Source organism: Athene noctua, chromosome 2, assembly GCF_965140245.1.
Source record: "Athene noctua chromosome 2, bAthNoc1.hap1.1, whole genome shotgun sequence".
In the NCBI taxonomy this organism is placed as follows: domain Eukaryota; kingdom Metazoa; phylum Chordata; class Aves; order Strigiformes; family Strigidae; genus Athene; species Athene noctua.
Window position 1 is genome coordinate 27,420,943 of NC_134038.1, and position 20,537 is coordinate 27,441,479.

At 37.2% G+C, this 20,537-nt stretch overlaps 1 protein-coding gene across 2 annotated transcripts in view; it reads left to right on the forward strand.

Annotated features, from left to right (window-relative positions):
* The window catches only part of TRIQK (triple QxxK/R motif containing), a 64,724-nt gene extending 45,369 nt beyond the window's left edge, over nucleotides 1-19,355 (forward strand). For both annotated transcript variants that reach the window (XM_074898732.1, XM_074898731.1), the window contains exons 3-4: nucleotides 4,269-4,354; nucleotides 14,094-19,355. In XM_074898732.1, coding sequence (XP_074754833.1) covers nucleotides 4,269-4,354; nucleotides 14,094-14,207 — 200 coding nt within the window. In that variant the 3' untranslated portion in view covers nucleotides 14,208-19,355. The remainder of the gene's footprint in view (nucleotides 1-4,268; nucleotides 4,355-14,093) is intronic.
* The last annotated feature ends 1,182 nt before the right edge of the window (nucleotides 19,356-20,537 follow it).

The following is a 20,537-nucleotide window of genomic DNA, read 5'->3' on the forward strand; positions in this document are numbered from 1 at the left end:
CTCAGCATGTTGCATTCTCAGTTACATGTATAACAGAGCTTGGTATGTATGCAAAAGTACAGTGTTATGCATACTACTTGCTAATGTCACAGCATTTGTGTAGACTAAAAAAATAAACGGTCACCCAGAACTTAATGAACTTGTCTAGGTCATATGTATTATTTAGTTTCAAGTTTTGCATTAATCATGGTGTCATTGGAGGTTTAGTTAAAAGCAATACTGAATATACAAGACCAGATTGTCTCTAATCTGTTATTAAAACTATTGAATATAAGATATATGGGATCTCAGTTTCCCTTGTGAGTAGAGATAAATCACAAAAAATCTTGTGAAACCTGTAGATTTTTAATCCTAGTTACATCAGGAGAAACAAACTCAAGCTGCATATTGTATGAATCCCTAATATTAGCTCTGAGGGAGACACTTTGACATTTTTCACAATACAGTTCTTTTTAGTAGCTCAGAAAGTCCCTATATTTCACCTTATCTTCACCCCTTTGTAATCCTACAGCTAATAGAGAAGTCTTTACTTCTACCTGTGGAAAGTTTCCCAAGCAGTGTCTGTAAACAGGACACAGCTCAATTCAGCTGCTACTGTGGTCACTTTGCGATCAAAGGAGTGGAAAAAACTGTGAAAGAAGGATGGAGGGAAGGGTTGGGATGAGACATGAACTCTGGAGAGCTTCCAAAGGGCAAAGGAAACTTCAAGCTCTGAAATGGGAGGGTGGATGATCTTTGCACTTGGTCTTAGGAGGCACTGACAGAAGACAGGACAAGCAGAGAGGTGATGGCTGGAGTCAGTAAGAAAAGTTGCCTTATCATGGACTAGTTCTTTGGCCTTAAAAATGGAAAGAAAGTGATGGACCTGGAAAAGCTGTAAGGAAAGAAGTGTCAAATTTGTTAAAAAAAAAAAAAAAGGAAACTGGGGTAGTGGAATTTGAGAGAAGAGATGATGAACTGATAATAATAATGAGAAGTAGAAGAGGAAAGGATTTTGCTTAAGTAATACAAAAAGTAAGATTTCGTCTGGAAATTTTCCAGTTCTATCTCTTTGGCTTCTTCTTGCCTTCATATGTTCCCTCAGGAAAACTCAGTGTCTTGAATAGACATTGGGTAAAGCAGATAAATGGGGCTTTGTCTGATGATTCCATCTTAACTGGCTTTGATGGTCACTTCCTGAGAAGAAGAAACAGCTTAAGCTGATGACTCTGACAGATAAAAAAGTACAAGAAAGCTTGCAGGATAAGTGAGATAAAACTAGAAGACATGGGAGTGTGAATATACGTGTTCCAACTGGTTGAATTTGCAGGCCCAAAAGAATGTAGTGAGCCCGTATTATTTATTTCTGCTTGTTTTCCAGGTGGTAATGATCAGTATTCATGTGGTAGGGGCTTTGCATTTCATAGTTCTTTATAGTCCTGTAGTGCAAACGTCTTTCCCAAGGCCTCAGAAAGTTCAGATGTTTTTAAGAGTCTTTTAGTACAATTGCTGAATCTGGTTTTCATTACAAAGAGCTCCACAGATGCCCTTTTTAAACTTTTGCACTTGGTGGACTCAGACTGTTTCCCTACCATATTTTTTTTTCCCTTTTGGCTATCACATTTAAGCAAGGAGAGTGGTAAATTAATGGCAGGTGCATAGATTTGGAGAACTACCAGCTCTAGAGTCATTATTAAAATAGCCTATTTGTTATATAGGGGGGTTAGTTGTTCATATCAGATTTAATATAAGTCTGGAAGTATTCTGTAGATAAGTAGAATCCAGTCTTAGCCATAGCCACTATACTGGAATAAACAGTAGCAGAGTGCCTGAAACTAAGGGAAAGAACACAAATAAGCTTTCTCTTTCCTAGGAATAGACTTGGTCCTGCTGATAGAGGTAGTGCACATACTGAGTCTCCTGTGCAATATTTACGCCTGCTTGTGTCATCTTCACAGCTGAGCCTTGGAGAGGAGGAGGGAGAACGGGCAATGGCGGGAAGAGAGGTGGGTTTTAGTAGCTGACTTGTTTCCTATTCCTAATGGGCCTTACAAAGCTTTCTAGCTTTCATTATCTAATGCCATTGCATCCCTGGAAGGGAAATCTCTGATTGCCCTTCTTTATTTACCCCAGAAAGGAGAGCAGCAAACCTGAATTATGAGAACTGAAATTGAAGTTAGTTCTTGTCAGTTATATACTTCTAAATGAAGGTATTTTTCATGCTTAAAACATCTCGGATAGATTTCTATAGTTTGTCCGCAAGTAAGTAAGAACAGCTGCATCACTTTATTGAAAGTTGGCTCCCAACAAACAAACAAGAAATTTCAAGGCTGGGGTATATCAATGCCAAATTTCAGTCTGGAGTGAATTTTTATGAGTTACAAACTCCTGCCATTTATAACGGAAATTCTGACAGCTCTTTAACTATTTCATAGCAAACATACGACTACAGTACTTTAGGAAGAAGAAACACATACTCTTTTGGGCTTGCTTCATCTCTTGAATTAGCCATTTTGGTGGTGCCTGAAATTCTTTCCCTAACTGTTCAAAAAAATTACTCCTGATGGATCCTGTTATCAGATATCATTGACTTCTGAAGAATAGCACTGCAGTGGTCCTGTCCTGCAAATGAGATAGAATGACTGGATGAATATATTGGAGCATCAGACATAAATATTCATTCTGTCTTTTAACTCCATCCTTTAAGAAGGTTTCTTGGATATTTTGGATATATGCCTTTTTTTTCCCCAATAGACATGGTTTTGGATATTTTTCCTTTTGTCATCGAGTATTTTCTAAGTTATTTTAGGTCTTCTATGAATGATATCTGACCAAAGGATAATATGGAGACCTTCACAATATATAATCCCTAGAGCTGAGGAGAGATTATACAATGAAAGCAAATCTGTAATGCGAGTTCAGCCACCACAATATGCTACAGAAAGGAGCTCTGTATTGAATATGAGCAGAGTGATAGAAAGAGTGTTTCCATGAATCCAGTATATTACTGGATAAGACCTTTCTTTTCCAATTCATGTTTCAGAATTTCGCCACTGCACTATAATATCCCCATTTTGAAGGTGACCATAAAATGAGAAGTTTGCACTACTGATTATGAATGTAAGATCACATCTGGTTGAGCAAATGGGAGTGTTGCATACACAAAACTATTGGTCATGATTTTAGAGGAAAGGTTAAATTATTTGAATATAACAATAATGAAAGCTAATGTGCAACTAGGTAAAGATAATGGTTTAAAACCAGCCGAACATTTCTGCTTTGGAAACAGGCAAAAGAACAAAAAGGTATGTATGCATTAGAGGGAAAAAAATGGAAAGGAAGTTTTTTGGAAAGCCAGAGTAGTTGTAGTGAGGCTCTACTGCTCTGAGCAGTTTGTTCACAGATTCCTCTTTTCCTTCTCCTCCTCTTGTGCCTGTAGCCATACCTCGACTTCTGTTGACTTAAAGAAGCTATGGTTAATAGTACAGCAGTGACAGGCCCTTCAGACAGCAAAAATATCCCTGAGAGATATCAAGTGGGTTTTGTTATTGAGATAAATGATTTATACCATTTCTAAGTCATTGCATGTCCTCCTCTGAACTCAGTACTCAGTTCATATGGACTCATAGTAATCAAGCACTTGGCTGCATTCTTTGTGGCTACAAGAGATAGTCCCTGTAATTTTTTAAAAGTCCATCTAAGATGTTTATAGAAGATACTGTGTAACATGTTTCTACAAGCAGATGGTGTGAAGCAGTGGTCTTATTAGCACTTACTTGGTCTGACCTGCTTGTCTCTGAGTTCCAATACTTGCAAATAATGTTCGGGTTCAGAATGATGAAAGATTTACTCTCACCATAATGTCCTTTATTACACATTTCTGTATGCATTAGAGGTGACTAGCCAACAAAAATTACAATGAAAATTTCATTTTGATTGAAATGTGAAGGAAAAACGTCATTAACCTTTAATCTACTTATTTGCTGTCTGATGCTCACTGAACAGTTTAATAAACATACTAGTGGATGGCTATCCACACGTGTATTTTGATGTCCCCCTGGAGTAATGGCTTCTACGCTGATTTATCATCTCTTGCTTGTTGCTAACACCGTCTGTCTTAAGGAACCTTGTTCCGTGGATCAAGCCACTGTCTTACAGAGTAGCTTCTGTTTATAGTGCTGGACTGTGGGACATTTTCAAAATGCTGCAGAATCTGATTTTTCAACTGAAATAATTGCTGATAGTCTTTATATTCATTTTACATCATTAAATGTGCTTTTCTACTCTAGGAAAACAAGATTATAAGAAAACCAGGCCTATGTTAAGAGCTACAAGATTAAAAGCAGAGGCCAAGAAAACTGCACTAGGCGTAAAGGTAGAGATCTATTTGATAGCTTATACCACCTTTGTGTATATGTTGTTTCTTTTCCCCGTGGATGTACTGTGTGAATATTGATTCCTGAGAGATACTGTTTATGACACTTCAAAATCTAAATCGAATGCCAAAATCTAAGATATTTATAATGGATTGCTTTTACTTAACCCTAAAATAACTGAAATAGTTGAAATGCTAAAAGATTTTAAGTAGCCCATGTTCTTGTTATGGTGCATATTTCCTTTAAGGTCAATAAAGTACTGTGCGCTTAGAAAATCGATCTTTGCAGAGAGCCTCTCTACACACAGAACAAATGCTTTAATGATTTCGTATAGTTACAAAAATTACAATAATCTTCCTTCTTCCTCTTCCTATCCTATACCCAGGAGTAATTCAAAGACTGGGTTTGTTAAGTATTGTAAATTCTCAGCATTATTATCTCAGTCTACATCCTTGTGTACTGCCTCTGACTTGGGAAAAGAAGGTGTGTTCAGCTAACAGCAAAACACATGGAAAGGTACTGAACTTTTATTTTGTAAATGGCTCTTTTTCAGGCAGGTATCAATAAAGGCTACTTGATCACAGCTTTGAATATGAGTAAGGAGGACAATTAGGAATATTTTGTGCTATCTACTACCCTGTGTGTCATCAAACCAGGATTTATCTGAATGCACATTGTTTATTTAAGTTGCATCTGGTATTTTTCCCTCAAGATTATTTTTGAATCAAATTGATACACAATTAGCTTTGCAGCAAGAGTAAAAACTGAGAAAAATTTAAAAGTGGGTCAAATACCTGCGTATTCTAGTGAAAGAAACTTCAGAAATGTTAAAAGGAGAACATTTTCTTGTTTCTGGCAGATGAGAAATCAATTTTTCAAGTTATAGCTTATAGCAAATGCCAAGGTATTACTACCAAGCTGTAACAGCTGTTGAGCTGCCAGATGATGTATTTGGTTGTCTTCCAGAATTTGCTATTATAATCACGAAACAGTGCTTTCTTTTTGCTCCTGATTGCTGATCTCGATCAAGCATTACCGTGCGATGCAGTATGTTTTCACAACATAATCTCCTCAGTTAGTGCTGTGTGTCAGGTTTTAATGAGAAAAAGTAGATTGCCTTTTTTGTTTAAAGGATAGATTATTAACCTTTTGAGTTCAATGTTTTTTCCTTCCTTTCTTATTAAATTTTGCTTTTCATTTTACTTTCAATGAAATGACCTTTTAAAAGTGATGTTCTACTTGGAGACTTTTACTGTACAGCCTAGTTCTTTTAGAGTGTGCAAGTTTTTTGCATGTCTTTCACAAGTGAGAAAAATATGAACCTTGGTCCTTCAAAACATGTTTTGTTTCCTTAAGTAATTCTTACTTAAAAATGAGGGAGAATAAGAAAGCATATGTGTAGTCATATGTATAATGAAGAATCAAGTATTAGTGAATAAAAAAATCAAGAATGGTTTATTTTCATATACAAATATACAAAATACATATCCTGCATGTTATAGCTAACTTCTAGGTAAGAATGCGTTTTGCCATCAAGGCACACACATGCTCTCCAGGTCATGGGATTTTGTGTTTGTGGGGTTCTGCTGGTTGCAGTGTCTAATGTCTCAGATTTGCAATTCTGCCTCCGCCTTAGAAAAAAAAAAAAAAAAAAATTCTTTAAAATATTGTCTTCCGGCTGTAATATTTTTTGCACGCCTGGACGTTAAAATATGACCCTGAATCATCCCCAAACAGATTACAGTCATTTGCTTTGCTTCCTAATTGCTGAGAAAAGCTGACAGAGCTGAAGCAAAAGGGAAGGTAAGTTGGGCACCTTTCCCTCCGGGGATATGCTTGTGGGGGAAGGAAAGCAGGGCCTTTGTATTCATCCTTCTCACTGAGCCTGCTTAATGCCAACAACCTCAGGCTTACTAAATGTTAACAATACTTTTACCCGAATATGGGCAATCCCTGTAGAATAAAACTCTGCCCTTCTGCTGACAGACCCTGCAGCGCTCAGCACAGAAGCGAGTCATATTTAACGTTTCTGGATAAACTTGCACTGCCTTCCGTCTCTCATTGACAACTCTTCTCCCTGCTCTATCTCTCCAGTCCAGCAGAGCTTCACCATGGGCAGTGGATGCACCTAGAGGGTCTGCAGGGAAATCCCTTCCCCACCCCAGGAGAGGCTGCTGTAGTTGTAAAGTCCCATAACCTCTCCCCCTCTCTCAGGCAGGGCTTGTTTTTCTCAGTCCATTGTTATGTTCCTTCAGCTGTCCAAGAGCAGTCTCCTTACCTTCATCCTCCACACCTATCCCAGATACTCCTGTTGTCTTCTGGATACATTTTGAAATAAGAATTTCTTGAAGTCTCCTGCTTAGTGCGGCAGGAGTGTGCCTCATGTCTGTGGCAGTCAGAAGAGTCAGCAGAGTTGAGGTCCATCAGGTTATGTGCGCTCATGAAACTATTTTGAGGCTTCATTTGAGTGCATTCCTTTAATTGTTTCCTAATATTCAGAGCTTTTGAGTGTGTCTGAGCTCTTCGTTTGGGAAGGTATCGTCACAGTTGTCACTTCATATTAACAAAGTTTTCTGATGGTGATAAGTGACATGATTCACCTTCCAAAGGCTGGGATTTTAGTCTTTTTGTATAACATAAGCCCCAGTTTACGCTGTGACAGTTGATTCAATTCAGTCTGTACTGAAGAAGAAAAAAAAGTTGTGTAGCTACAGTGCAATGTAGTAAGTAGGCAACACTTTAAATAGAAATGTCCAAAGTTCTTGTAAATCTTTGAGAAAACACATACATATGTATATTTACCATATATTTTATTTGTTTATCCAGGTTTCAGTACATGGCGCAATATGCAGCTTTTCAAAATATATTAACATTTTCTTATGAAAAGCTAAGTTGCACTTAAAAATATTATAGAGGAAGGATATTCTTGTCATACATGTAAAACTACAAGCTCTCTGGGAAAGGGGAATAATTTTACAATTTTGTGAAATACCTAGCACAGTAAGTACCATACTGCCACTTAAAAATATAGGATTTCTAGTGCTCATTGATAGCGCTAGAGCTGTTTAGCACTAGTGTCCTGAAGAGTTTATATTTCTGATTGTAAAGTAAGACTCAGTGTAGTATTTAGGGGGAAAAAGAAGAGGACTGGAAAATAGTGAAGGGAATTTAATCCTTAATTTCTATGAAGATAATGAAATTCAACTGTTGTGTATTTCACCATGAGAACTGACAACATTCGCTTGAAAAAAAGGCCCTGTAAATGACATAAAACTTTTCAGAACCAATCCCCTGGAGATCCTTCACATTTCATCGCTGGCATACTAATTAGCTTGTCTTGTCAAACTTTGATTGCCTTGTCATTTTAATGCAAGATTTAAAGTAACAAAGTTTCTTTCCGTCACTGGCATTTAGTACTTTTTAATTTCCCCAATGAGAGATTTTATCCATGTTGATAATGTCAGAGAAACAGCTAAGCACTAATAACTATCAAAAGTTAGTTCAAGCAGAGTGACCATGCTAGTATTTGGTTTACTCTTTAAACTTGTTTTAACATTAAATATTGTAGCAGGGCTGTTGTACTGGCTTTGTTTGTACATGTCACACCAAGGTAGACAGTGCCAAAATATATGGTGTCTCTTAGAAAAACAGGACCCCTGTCTCGAGAAACAACTCAGAGAGAAAGCAGTATGCTGTATGGCTTCTGGTGTTTGGATAAGACAAAATTCTTTGTAGCAGTACCAAAAAGGCAGCCTCTGAACCTTCTCTGTGTGGTTGTTTTGTTATCTCCTGGCAGGGCTTGTGCTGGTGGCAGCCCACCTGCTCATCCTTACCAGGTGGAGCAGCAAGGGGTCTGCACCATCAGTGCTAATTCTGCTCTCAGTGGGTGAGGAAGAGATGCCAGCAGGAGGGTGGCAAGCAGAAAATGGTTTGAGAAATGTGAAAGCTCAGCCCCAGGTAGCTGGGGTTTGGTATGCAGAGGCCAAAAGTAATGGGAGTTCTTGGGGAGAGATTTTTTTCACAGGCTGAAAAAATGAATCAGTGATCCATGGGACAGATGAAGTTTTCTCTCTTGTTAAAAAGTGGACACAAATCCGAACAGTAGTATTTTACACCCAATTGCAAAGACATAATCAACTGAAGAATACCACTCCATAGAGAATTATTAGCAATGTAGTACATCGATTGAGCTAAGGAAAAAATGTTTCCTAAAAAACTTACTGTCTGTCATTCTTTTGCATATCTGCTTAATCTATTGTGTAGCTCACTAGCTCAGTATTAAGAGTTTATCTCATCTGGAACAAGTTATGTATGAATAGATAACAAGACATTCCTAGTGTATTTTGGCAAAGGGTATTCTCTGATTTCACGCTGCTTATAATCTTCGAAGTTAGTGAACTACATTTGCCAAGATAAGTTGGTAATATAGTTTCATAGCTTTGCAGAAATTAAGGCCACAAGGGACTATTAGATCATTTGATCTGGCCTTCTGTATGTTACAGATCATAAAATTTCATCCAAATACTTTCTGGAAGTCCAAGCGCTTCGTAACAGCCAAAATGCTGGGTCTTTAAACCAGCTTATGTGCCTCACACAAAGAGCAGGGCGGCTTGATGTGCCACCGAGGAACAAAGTGTGATATTCCCAGTGATCCCAGTAGTCAGACTTTGACCCCTGACCTTGAAATGGAAGTGAGTGGAAAAAACCCGTACAAAGAGAAAAACAGAATCAGATTGCTCCCATAGACCTTGGCCTGACCTGTACATGTAAGTACAGTCATCATGGTGGTTTGAGCATGTGAATAAGATGCACCAAGCCAGAGTTTAGGGGGATTTTCTGTGCCATCTCAGAGCAGTAGTCCATCTTTCTCAGGCTTTGGTCTCTACTTATCTCTAACACCTCAAAGGATAGTTGACAACAACAAAACCTCAAATCTCAGAAATGAAATCAATACAGTTGGAGCCAAATTTCTGAAAAAGAAGGAAACTTCTTTTGATCCTGTGTAGGAAAGTCTGAAGCACTGAAGTATGAGGTGCTGTACTTTTAACAATCTGAAACCTCAGGGGTTCAGACTATAGCACTGATCATGTAAGTTATCTCAGTCTTCTCAGGACCCTGAAGGAGGGGAGGATTCTTGAGGGCTGAGTTTGCCAACTGCAAGGCTGGCAGCCAGGACCTCCTTTTCACACAAGCCCAAGTTGAAGAATTCTTCCCAATAGCTAAATAAAAATGTAGTTTTTTTGAGAGAGATCTGACCATAAAAGATTCACAGCCATGGAAGTCCATATTTTCCTCAAGATGCAACTGGAATGTTCAGTCATTCATGTTCCTGGGAAATGGCATCTTATTTCAAGCCTGAACTTATCTCACTGCATCTGGACCTTGAGAGGTTCTTGTAAACAAGATAAAGGACTCCACACTGTGAAGTGCATTACTTAAATACAGGTGTATGGCATATGTAGTTATATGCTGTAACCAAACTACCTCTCTTCTCTATGATAAAATAAATAACAGTCATCTCCCTACTGGAAATCCCTCTGCCTTTGCACATCCAGAGATCACGCTGAGGGAGTGGTTACTGATTAAATCCAAAGACCTTTTTAGAGTCACGAGTTTTCAAGACAGAGCCCTCCACTTTGCAAGTCCTATCTACATTTTTGATACCTGTATATATTACCTTGCATTTAGATATATTAAAATGAATCCTGTTGCTTTGGAATCATACAGCCAGGCCTTGCAGATGACTCTGTAATAGTACCTTACTCTCATTATTTGAGACAATAACGATCATTGTTCCATTTGAAATTTTTACAATTAAAAATTTATAACATAAAAAATACTGATAAAAGTTAATAAATTACTTTTGTTACCTTGTGTTAGATGTAGAATGTCCTGGATTAAGGAAGTAAATATCCATTTTTAAATATGATTTTGCTGAAACTCTAAAAAATGTTCACAATCAATGTCCAGATATTTTTCCAGTTAGAAATTACATGGGATAAAAAGGTTGATTGTCAAGTCCATGTATGTTTGTTTTATTTCTACACGTATCCTTGGTCAGCATGATTTTCTCTTCATCTCTTTTCAGAAATAACTAGGGATAGTTTAGCATTACAAAGACAGCAATTTGTGATACTCTTTCATCTAGTTTTAAGCTGGTTTCAGATTAAAAAGTACGGTTCTCTTTGGAGGACAATAAAAATTATCTAAAAAGTTTGAAATTTCCTGAAAGTGTGATATTTCTCTATATGTGTAGGATATGTTGCTGCCATACACCATTTCCAGATTTGGGTTATTATAGCGAACAGGTTTTCCTCACCCCTATTTTTTTCAGCTTCTGATTATTCTTGTTTAAATCCCAACTCTGCAGCTTGCTCCATCAGGGTGAATCTGAGGACATTATCCAAATATTTTGGTGTGAGAGACATAAAACTGACAAAAAAATCATAGGAAAATTAAATCTACATTATACTGTAATGGCGTTTCCTTTATGAAAAAGTTTCTGAAAAACTTAAGCTGAACTCAGTAGGGTTCTACAGACATTATTCTAAATATAAGAAAATATAATAGAAAATTCTGTTCCTTTTAAAGGCTTCTTTGACTGTGCTTTGGGATTTGAGAGCACGGATGTTATTTCCTAGCATTCTGTACCATATTATAAAAAAAAAAAAAAAAAAAAGGAGAAAAAGCTCTGTGATCATTTTAAGTTTATTTCTATACGACTTTTTCTATATTGGTTAATTATTCATGATGAAATCCTCTGAGTAAATGGATTTTGCAGAGGGATGATGGGGATGATCCATAAAGTGCAAGAGAAAGGGAGCTATATATGCCGAGTGGGAAGTATTTTAACATTTCATTTCTATGCATGGCTTAAAATACAAATAGCAAAGCCTGATAAGTATAAAGCAAATTAAAATGACAATATATACCGTTGTTGCAAAGACAGTATAGTGGTGTAGCATCTCATTTGCTATTTACATTGCAAAATTTATGTTTATAAAAGTTCATAAACTGCATGCAATTCTTAAGAGACTGCATATCCCTAGCTGAGAGCCAGGTGTCCTTTGTTAGGCCATTTATTTTAGATTTTTGTTACTCTGCCTTCTTTAGTAACTCAGAATTAAGGTTCTTGTGTAATTCTAAAACCTGGAATTTCAATAAGGCTTTTCATTCCCAGGGCTAATAAATACTGATTCAGCCACCCAGTTTCTAATGCTTGTGTAAGGAAAGTAGTCTTGTTATCTCAGTCTTATTCACTGCAAAACTTAGGCAGAGAAATTAAAGAACTACTCCCATCAAAGCAATTACTGGGCAGCCTGAGAACAAAACTCAAGATTTTCCCAGTTCCACTTCTTAGAAAACAATTCTTTAAGGCAAACATTCCCCAAAATTTTGCTGCTGCTACCACAGCATTTCATAAAGGAGTCTGGGGAGAAGGGAGAGAAAAGGTGAACCTATTGTAAAGTGGCAAGCGTAGCATCCAAACATGGGAAAAAACTTTTTAATACTGGAATGAATTTGCTCTCTGTGTCAAGTGTGAACAGTGCCTGCATTGCACAGTTTTGTTGTCCACTCTCCTGAGCAGATGGAGCTTGCAGTTGTATGTCACTTGTTTATTACATCCTCTTAAGATTAGTAGCTGTGTGGCCAGATGGGTCTGGGAGCACAGCTGTGGATACAAGGAAATAAATGAAACCTGTCTGATGCTGCCATGCCCTTTTGTGAGATACTGACGTGTTGCAACTGCAACAAAGCAAAAATCACTTTCCTTTAATATATTAGTGAATTAGATGTACTTTCTTTTTTTTAATCAAATCATAGGGAATCAGGAGGATGAGTTTCAGAGGATGATATAATTCTAAGAGGAAAATGTAGTTGAAATCTGTAACAAACAGTCTTAGCAAATTTACAGGAGCAATTTTAATGTAAAATAAATTTAAAGTACATCTCAATTAATCATCCATGTAAAATGTAAAGCAAAGGTTTCTATAGAACAAAGACTCCTATAGAGCATACGCCAACTAGTCGGTAGTATTTCAAAGTTTATTAGATGGCATATGTTGAATTATTGATCCAACATTCTGATAAACTATATAATGCATTCATGTAAATGCAAATGAAATGCTGTTCTATAGAAGAATGCCAGATTATGGGCTAGACTTTAAAAAATTAAGCTAACACATTTTTAACTCCTTCATGGCAGTGGACACTCAAATTTGGTCACAAAGCTACCACCAATCTAGAGGTACTGGATGGAATTCGTCCTACAATGCAGGTCTCCACACCAAGGTTACCATCTCCACTCCCCTTCTAGTCTAAGGGGCAAAATAGGCATTTTTAGGAAGAATTCACCTGACCTTTTTCAGAGGACGCAATGAATCTTACACCAAAGAGGGTCAGATTCTCTCCTTGGATAGTAAAGGGTGTCTGATTGTCTAGGTGTGATGTAGGCATCTCCTTTCAGTCCCACTGGCAGAGTAGATTTGATGTGGCATCTATTCAGGTTAGTTGTTATAAAGTCACTGAACTGTTTCTCTTCTCTCCTTTTAAGTATATAGCTGGATTGTTCAGATGCAGATAGTTTGTAGGTTAGCATGAAGCTGTGATTTGGAGGGGAGGTTGTTGCTTCTTTTTGTAGAGGGAAAATGGTTTTGGAGGGTACAAATTAACCTGTTCCTTTTGATCACCTCAGTGCATGATTTTAAAAATACATCACGATGATAAGGAATGAAGTGAAGCAGTGCATGTTGTTAGCTGTGGAAGTGGCACTTTCTGTGAACTGAAGGAATGTAAGGATTTTTCTCAAATTTCTATTTCTTCTTTCATTGTCTAGCAAAATGAGAATCAACTTAAAAATGTGAAATACTGTGACTCTGAAAGAAGTAGTGTTACAAGAAGATGATCATACAACCATTTATTATGTTTGAGGTCTAAAGTTGGAGCTTAACAGAGTCCAGCCTTAAGATAGAATACGATGATGGGCAGTCACATGAGTATGATGTGTAGTACAAAAACATTTTTCTGCTTCGGAAAGCTGCTATAAATCCTGTATACTTTGGAAGACTCCTTTATGTTAATTAAGGAAGATGCAGCAAGTTGCAGTATTTTACAAGAAGAGAGGCAAGTGCAAGTGCAAATTGTTGTGCTTTTTCCCTTATTGCAAAAGAGAAGGAAGAAAAGTTTCGTCCAATTCTGAGGGATTTTGTAGTTCCATATTGTAATGCATGCCAGGAGGTTGGGAGGTAGAGGTAGCAATTTTCATTGACTTCCACCATACTGTGTTTGCTTCATTAAAAAATTACAAATTTGTTGGCAAAAAGCAGTAACATATTGCTAGAAAACATCAAAATTCACAGTGTAAATTCATAACTTAAATTTGTGTTCAAAACTGTGGTTTGTGAATTCTGTCTTTTAAAAAAGAATGGATATCATAATAAAAGGATGTAAAGCTCCTATTTCTAGGTCAGACCATAGATCTTTAAGCCAAATATCCTATTTCTGGCTTTATATCAGACTCACCAGAATCTTTATTAAGTTAATGTATTTTATAACATTCTGAAATGGTAATCACAAAGAAGAAATCATTAAAGTATCAATGCTTTATGCAATTATATATGTCTGGTGTTATTTTAATGTGCATTATATAATGGAAATAATATTTATTCCTGATTTATCTGAAAATACGGTACTATTTCTAACAGGTTTTGGCTTAATTTTTTTCTCTTATTTCTACAGGAAGTTGCCCTTGTCCTTGCAGCTATACTGGTATTTTTGTTGGCTTTCTATGCTTTCTTTTATCTTAACATTTCCAATGAAGTTGACCTTGATCTGGATCCAGATGAAAACTAGCAGATGCAATGAATCTATCATCAAGATTTCTTCAGCTTGAACAAGACTACATAGGAACACACAGTCCCTTCACTGTGAGACAGTAAATGATGCCATTTCTTGCAGTCCAATTTCATAAGAAAGTTTTGCAATACATCAGTCACTTTTACATTCCAGATCTCCAAAATAAGAGAAAACTCATGCCTGGCAAGTGTATTTGGTTAACACCAAAGCCAGGAGCAGCAGTACAATACATGAGGTTTATTGTTTACATAATTTTTTTCTCAGGCAGAGAACTTTGATGTCAAAAGACAGGTGCTATTATTATCATGGGTATTGATGCTGACTTCACAGGAGGAGAGTCTGCCTTGACTAAATTTAGGAATCAAAGCTTCCTAATAGCCAAATTAGGTTGCTTTTCCTTTCCCAAAAGGAAGCAGAAATACCAAATAAAAAGTCTTTTCTTGATTTGTATTTAAAATATATCAAAACCCCCTCATCCTTTCTCTCCCTTTTAATCTTTCTTGTGCATGTGTGTACATGCGCGCACATGAAGATGGAAGAAATTGTAGGAAAAAAAAATCTTTTTAGAAGCAGTCTGTCACCTCCTATATGGACTTAATTTTATGTCATTCCAGATTCTGTGTGCCCATATATCTGCAGTAATCTTTTTCATTCTTTTGCCAACTGTTCAGCACACATGTGTTCTGTCAGAAATGGCACCTGGATGACAGAAGCTCTAACATTCGCATATGCCTCTGAAACACAGTTCTTTGCCTCCTGTGCTGTCTGAACTAGTGTAAATAGAAAGTTCAGTCGATGTTGGTTTTAATTAGTGTATTGCTCTATTATTAATATAAAGTCAAAATTGTATTTTAATTGTACTCTTCCTGCTGGTTGTGGTATCAACTTGCTCTACCTGTTAGGGGGATGTTGTAAAAAAAAATTGCTTTCCAGTTACACAATCATTTTAATCATCAAACTAATGTGAGAATTTGTAAGTATTAAGAAACCTTTTTTTCATACATACTGATAATTGAGAAAATCTTGGATCCACAACATCCTTCAGTTCTTGCAAAGCACCTTTCAGAATATGCACTGTAGATAACATTTCTGATTCCTTTGATAACCACAAGCCACTTGAAGAAGTCAGTATGTCAGTGCAGCTACAGGGAGCTGTAAAATTCTGGCTTTATTGTGTTCTGCTTCGACTTTGACATATAACTGAGCTTGGGGTTGTAAAGATTCAGTTTTGATCCTTTTAAAAATGTGGTCAGTCTTTCTCTAGTTTGGATTCACTTTGATACCAAGGAAAGCATACAGCCATTCGTGCTGAATATGGCAAGGAAGTTAGGCAGAATGACTTCCAGAAAAGAATTATCATAATTCTGAAATTATATTAGCAGACTAGCTTGGCTTTATCTTTGATACCAATTTCAGGGCTGAATGTTAGGTTTAGTTGCAGCTGAGATGATATTTACTGACTTGTTCCAGAAATGCCTGATTAAGATTTCTTACAGTGATTTTGAAGACAAAGGGATACAAATCATAGCAAATATTATAATGGAAAATATATTTTAAATTGACACAGTCCTGTTATCACCATTTAAGGAACTTAGATCAATACAGTTAATTTTTAAACCATACAGTAGCTATGACCATATACATTATGAGTCTCTAAGGATCCACTTCTTATCTGTCATACTCCTCATTCACTTTATGCAATGCAAAACGACTCTAGAAATTCAGAGTACAACAGTCTTCCGAGAAGATTATGAAAGAGAAGCATAAACATATATGTGCAAATATTTCTCATTTTCTAATTATGACTGTTACAGACACAAAAACTTAACTTTTATGCATTCATATGATTTATAGTCCGCTAATAATTGCACACATGATCAAATGCTTAGCAACATGTTACATTTATGGTGAAGCATTATCTGACACATGGCCCAACTTTCAGTGGAGGGAAAAAGCATATCACAAGCTGTCTCCTTGGATGTGACATGCCTTTCACTTCACCAGTGCTACACCACATGTCACAGAGCTGCAGACCTCTCCTGTTACTTTACATGAGCGATTTTTTTATTCCATAAAATGCTGGAAGGATTGCTTTCTTAATGTCTGCGCATAGCTCTCTGGGTGATGTCTGGTCTGAGAATGATGTGGAGTTATCCCCTTCATGCAGGTTGTCTCGTAACTTGCTTTCTGAGTCAGTTACATGAAGAAGCAAGCTATTCTTACTGTCAAATTTATGAACATGAAGTTCCTAGAATAGAAAGATTGCTTTTCCCATAATTATGAGTCATAGACAAAATCTGAAGCGCGTATATGTGTGATTGAAGCATCTTCCCTGATTTGTGACTTATCAGTCCATATTGCCCACAAGTGCCATAATTTGCAGTTTGTCTGTTGGCTTCTTTTAGGTTAGGCCTTTTTATCCACATGAAAGATGTTATTCTCATGTAACAAGATAATTTCCTTTTGCTTAGATAAACTGGATAGACTTCTGTTCAGTGTATATAGAAATACATGGCAAATATTGCAGCAAATACAGTTTTTCTCTTATCAGTACAATAATTTCTAATGGGACTATGTCAATAGTTTTTTTAAAGCTAAAAGCTCCCACTTTTCTTCAAATTATTCATACTTTATTTTATAAAAGGCACAAGCACAACAATATTAGCAATGAGGTTGGATTCTGAGCCTACTAATTTATGATTCCCCTGGGTTCACTGATATTACAACTGATTTACTCCAAGGGAAAATCAGAGTCTGACCTGAAGTTATTTCTGCTTTCTGGAATGCTACATTGTCTGTGCCTGATATTTTAAAGTAGAGACTGATTATAATCTTGCAAATGTGTGGCTTATTTTGCCTTTAATTTTATTTATTGAATGCCTCTTGGTTTTTGAACCACCTACCTTTGTATGAGTTGCTCAGTGTCTATTTTAATAATAAATGTATTTTTACTATTTTGGTGCTCTTATTAATGTTGGATGTGTCACGCTGAATTATATGTGCATTTGAAAGGACATTAAAGCAATCTAAATAGCACAGTGTTCAAACGTGAGCAGTGATACTCACCAGTTTTAGAATATCTGTATTATTCTAGGCAGTTCAAGCCCCTAAGCTCATATTAAAACTAAGCGTAGCCTATGAATACTTAAAAGACCATAAAGAGAACTTCCCTTGGCATCCTACCCAATACCAATAGAGCAGATCTCTTTCTGCAGACAATGTTGTTCCATGTAGCTGCATGAACTTCAGTCAGATTGACTTTATTTTCAAGGTAATACCTTTATTTTCAAGGTAATACCCTTGTTTCAAAGAAAGATTGCTGATCTAACCATTTACACAGCAGCCCTAGCTTAATGGGGCAGGTTTTTTCCAGGATATTCACCTCTGGGGAAAGGGTATATGTCAGTACTGTTGTTTCCCTCTGCTTGTGGAGTAAACTGAATTTCTTTCCAGCAGAGGTTGTGGAGGAGATGCCTGTACTGAGTCCTCATGCTGTAGGTGGGAGTGGATGTCCCATTTGTAAGTCTCTCTGGCTAGGAAGGCACGAGAGTCTTCCAGCAGTGATTTTGCTCAGTAAATCTTTCCTCAGCAGTTTTCCTTTTCCCTACAAAAGCGGAACCAGCATGCAGACCATCTCAGGACAGAAGCCTCCGTATAGTAGTTTTACTAGTGCTGCTGGTGAACATTGCCAAGGAAAGGCTTTAACTCTGTTTCCTAGAGTCCATAAATATATTTTACTGGAAGCTTAGGAGGCATGTTAAGCATTTCCCTAATGGACCCTAGAGATATATTTAAACTTTCCTTGAAGAACGCTTTATTTAAAGTTCACTGTTGCATATCATATAGACATCATGTGATTCAGGATCTGTCATAGCTCCTTCCATGCATCAGACCAACTGTAGCAGGGACGACACTTAGACTCAGATTATGCTGCAACACGTAACTGCAAACATACACAACATGAACAAACTCATCTGTTTAGGTGTCATCTAGAGTAGCTGACCTAACAAATTGTGTTTGAAAACAAGCGGTTTTGAAACAACCCTACTAAATGAAGGCACAGTAAAAGGCCTACAAAATCGCTCATCCCATTTTCATGAAAATTGCTACCATGGAAGAGGCTTATCTGCTGACTTAGGGCCAAGTTTTGAATGCTGCCTTTTCAGGGAGGAAAATGTTGCTAGCAGCTTCCGATAGAGTGATGATTCATTTTGCTCTGGTACAGGACTGTGCCTGTAAGGCACAACTGAACCAGTTGGTGAAGGTCAAATGCATTCAGGACAATTCTCAGTAAAGGACTGTACTTGAAATGCAGACTAGGCAAGTTAGACTGCCAACAAACAGGATACTACAGATCTTGATCGCATTTCAAGTTTTACTTACAGTAGCATAATAATTAGTGGTGCTTATGACTAAGAAAATAACAATATGGCACATCAATAAGACAGCAGAAATGTGATGTTGGAACTGCTTCTTAAAAGATTTTGTAGTGGATTATGCCTGCACTTTGGGAAATGAATCCATGAGATGAATAAACTGGCAAAGATTGTCTGTGATCTTATGCTTACAATATTTTTTCCTGAAAGAGCCAATGGAGATATTTTGCAACACTTTTCCCCATCATCCTTTTAGTTTTCTGTAATACATTCTTTTGTAGATGTATTTCTACACTTTTCCAAGAGTGGAAAAATATTTTTTGTAGTTCATCAATGCATTTAATTGACAGAATCCTCTACTCTTCCTTTTATCCCCTCTTAATCATAACCAAATTGGTGGGGAGACAGCCAAAATGTTAGGTACCAGTGTCTCTCAAGCAGATGTCACACCACTATTTTTTAGCTAGTTTAAATGAATAAACATGTTAAACTGTGAAGTATTACATTTTAGATTTTTTCATTAAAAAAAATGGGACAATCTGTTTACTGTCCTTAATTGAGACAACAATCCTGGTGGTTGCCAGTTTTGGCAGTTGTAATGATGAACTATAAATATTGGGACAAATCGACTAACTGGTGATTGTGAAGGATAGTTCAAGTAGAAGCCTCATTCTGCATGAATACTTTTTTCAGTGCTACATTTTTTTCTAACTTCTATAATTGTTATACTGGTTTTGCATGTTAAAACCACAAATAAATACATGACTAGTCAAACAATAGACTTGATTCTGTTGTCTTATTCTGAATCACTAAAGAAGCAGATAACAGCTGACAGCCCAGCAGCACAGTTCATGCCTTGCCCGAATTCTCCCTAAAAGGTGTTTGTTCAGGTCAGTTATAAATGTAAGCTATGAAGAGTTTCATTTTGCTGAACCTTGGAAAAACTGAGCAGCACATAGATCTTTGGGAGTTTGCCATTTCACGAAGAGATTGTAGGAATTTTAAAGAGCAAAGCTGCAGGAGGTGAGTATGGAATTTGGTGACAAACTGATGTCATTCTCCTATTTCGGTTCCTCTGGGAACGAGAGTAGAAGAAAATGGAAGTAAAATGGCCAATTCTACCAATAGCCAACGACCTCACAACTCATCGTGTTGCTCAAGAAGAAGAGGGTAGAAGAAAAGCTAATTCTGATATCAAATCAGAGCTACCTCAACATCTTATTTTTCATAGGGCAAAAAAAGGTCCCAGAGGAGATAAAGATGTCTGAAACAAAGCAGCTTCTTACTGGATCAAAGGTTCATTTATTTAAGTAAGGAATAAACAGCGTTTGGGGGATTTACACAAAGAATACTTCAAGCTAATTGCTGTTGCCTTCATGTTTAAAAAAGTCACATTATGCCAAGCTAGAGTAGCTCTGTGTGACTGTTATTGAGTTAAATGCAAATGTACTGATAGTGGCAGTGTCCCCATTTCTCTAGAGACACCTTCTTTGCCTGTAATACAATCAGCAGAGAGGAGGGACAGGGAGGGAAATGGCAGGGGAGCCCTTTTGCTGATTCTGCACTCCTAAAGCATCATCCGTGCTCCGTGGGGAGCTGCTGGTGTTTAGAGTAGGGCTGCGGTCCTGGATTGCTTTGGACAGGCTACAAAAAAGAACAGAGCAGAGCTTAACCTACAGGGTGAGTCTCCTACCATCACTGGTGCCTGATTTGTTACCACAAATAAATAGAAGCTGAGATGTTCAGGCTCTTTACTGTTATTTATAAGGTTCTCAGGGAGGTGCCAGAAAAATTGTCTTTTGTTGGCGTTTTGAAACTTGTTTCTGCATAGTTGTTTCCATTTGTGTCTGTGGGACCGCTTTCCAGTTAAAGAATGCCACGCTCTTGTCTACTGCTTTTGGTAGGAAAGCTTGTAGACATTATCCTTTTGTAAGGAGGGGCTGGGGAGTGA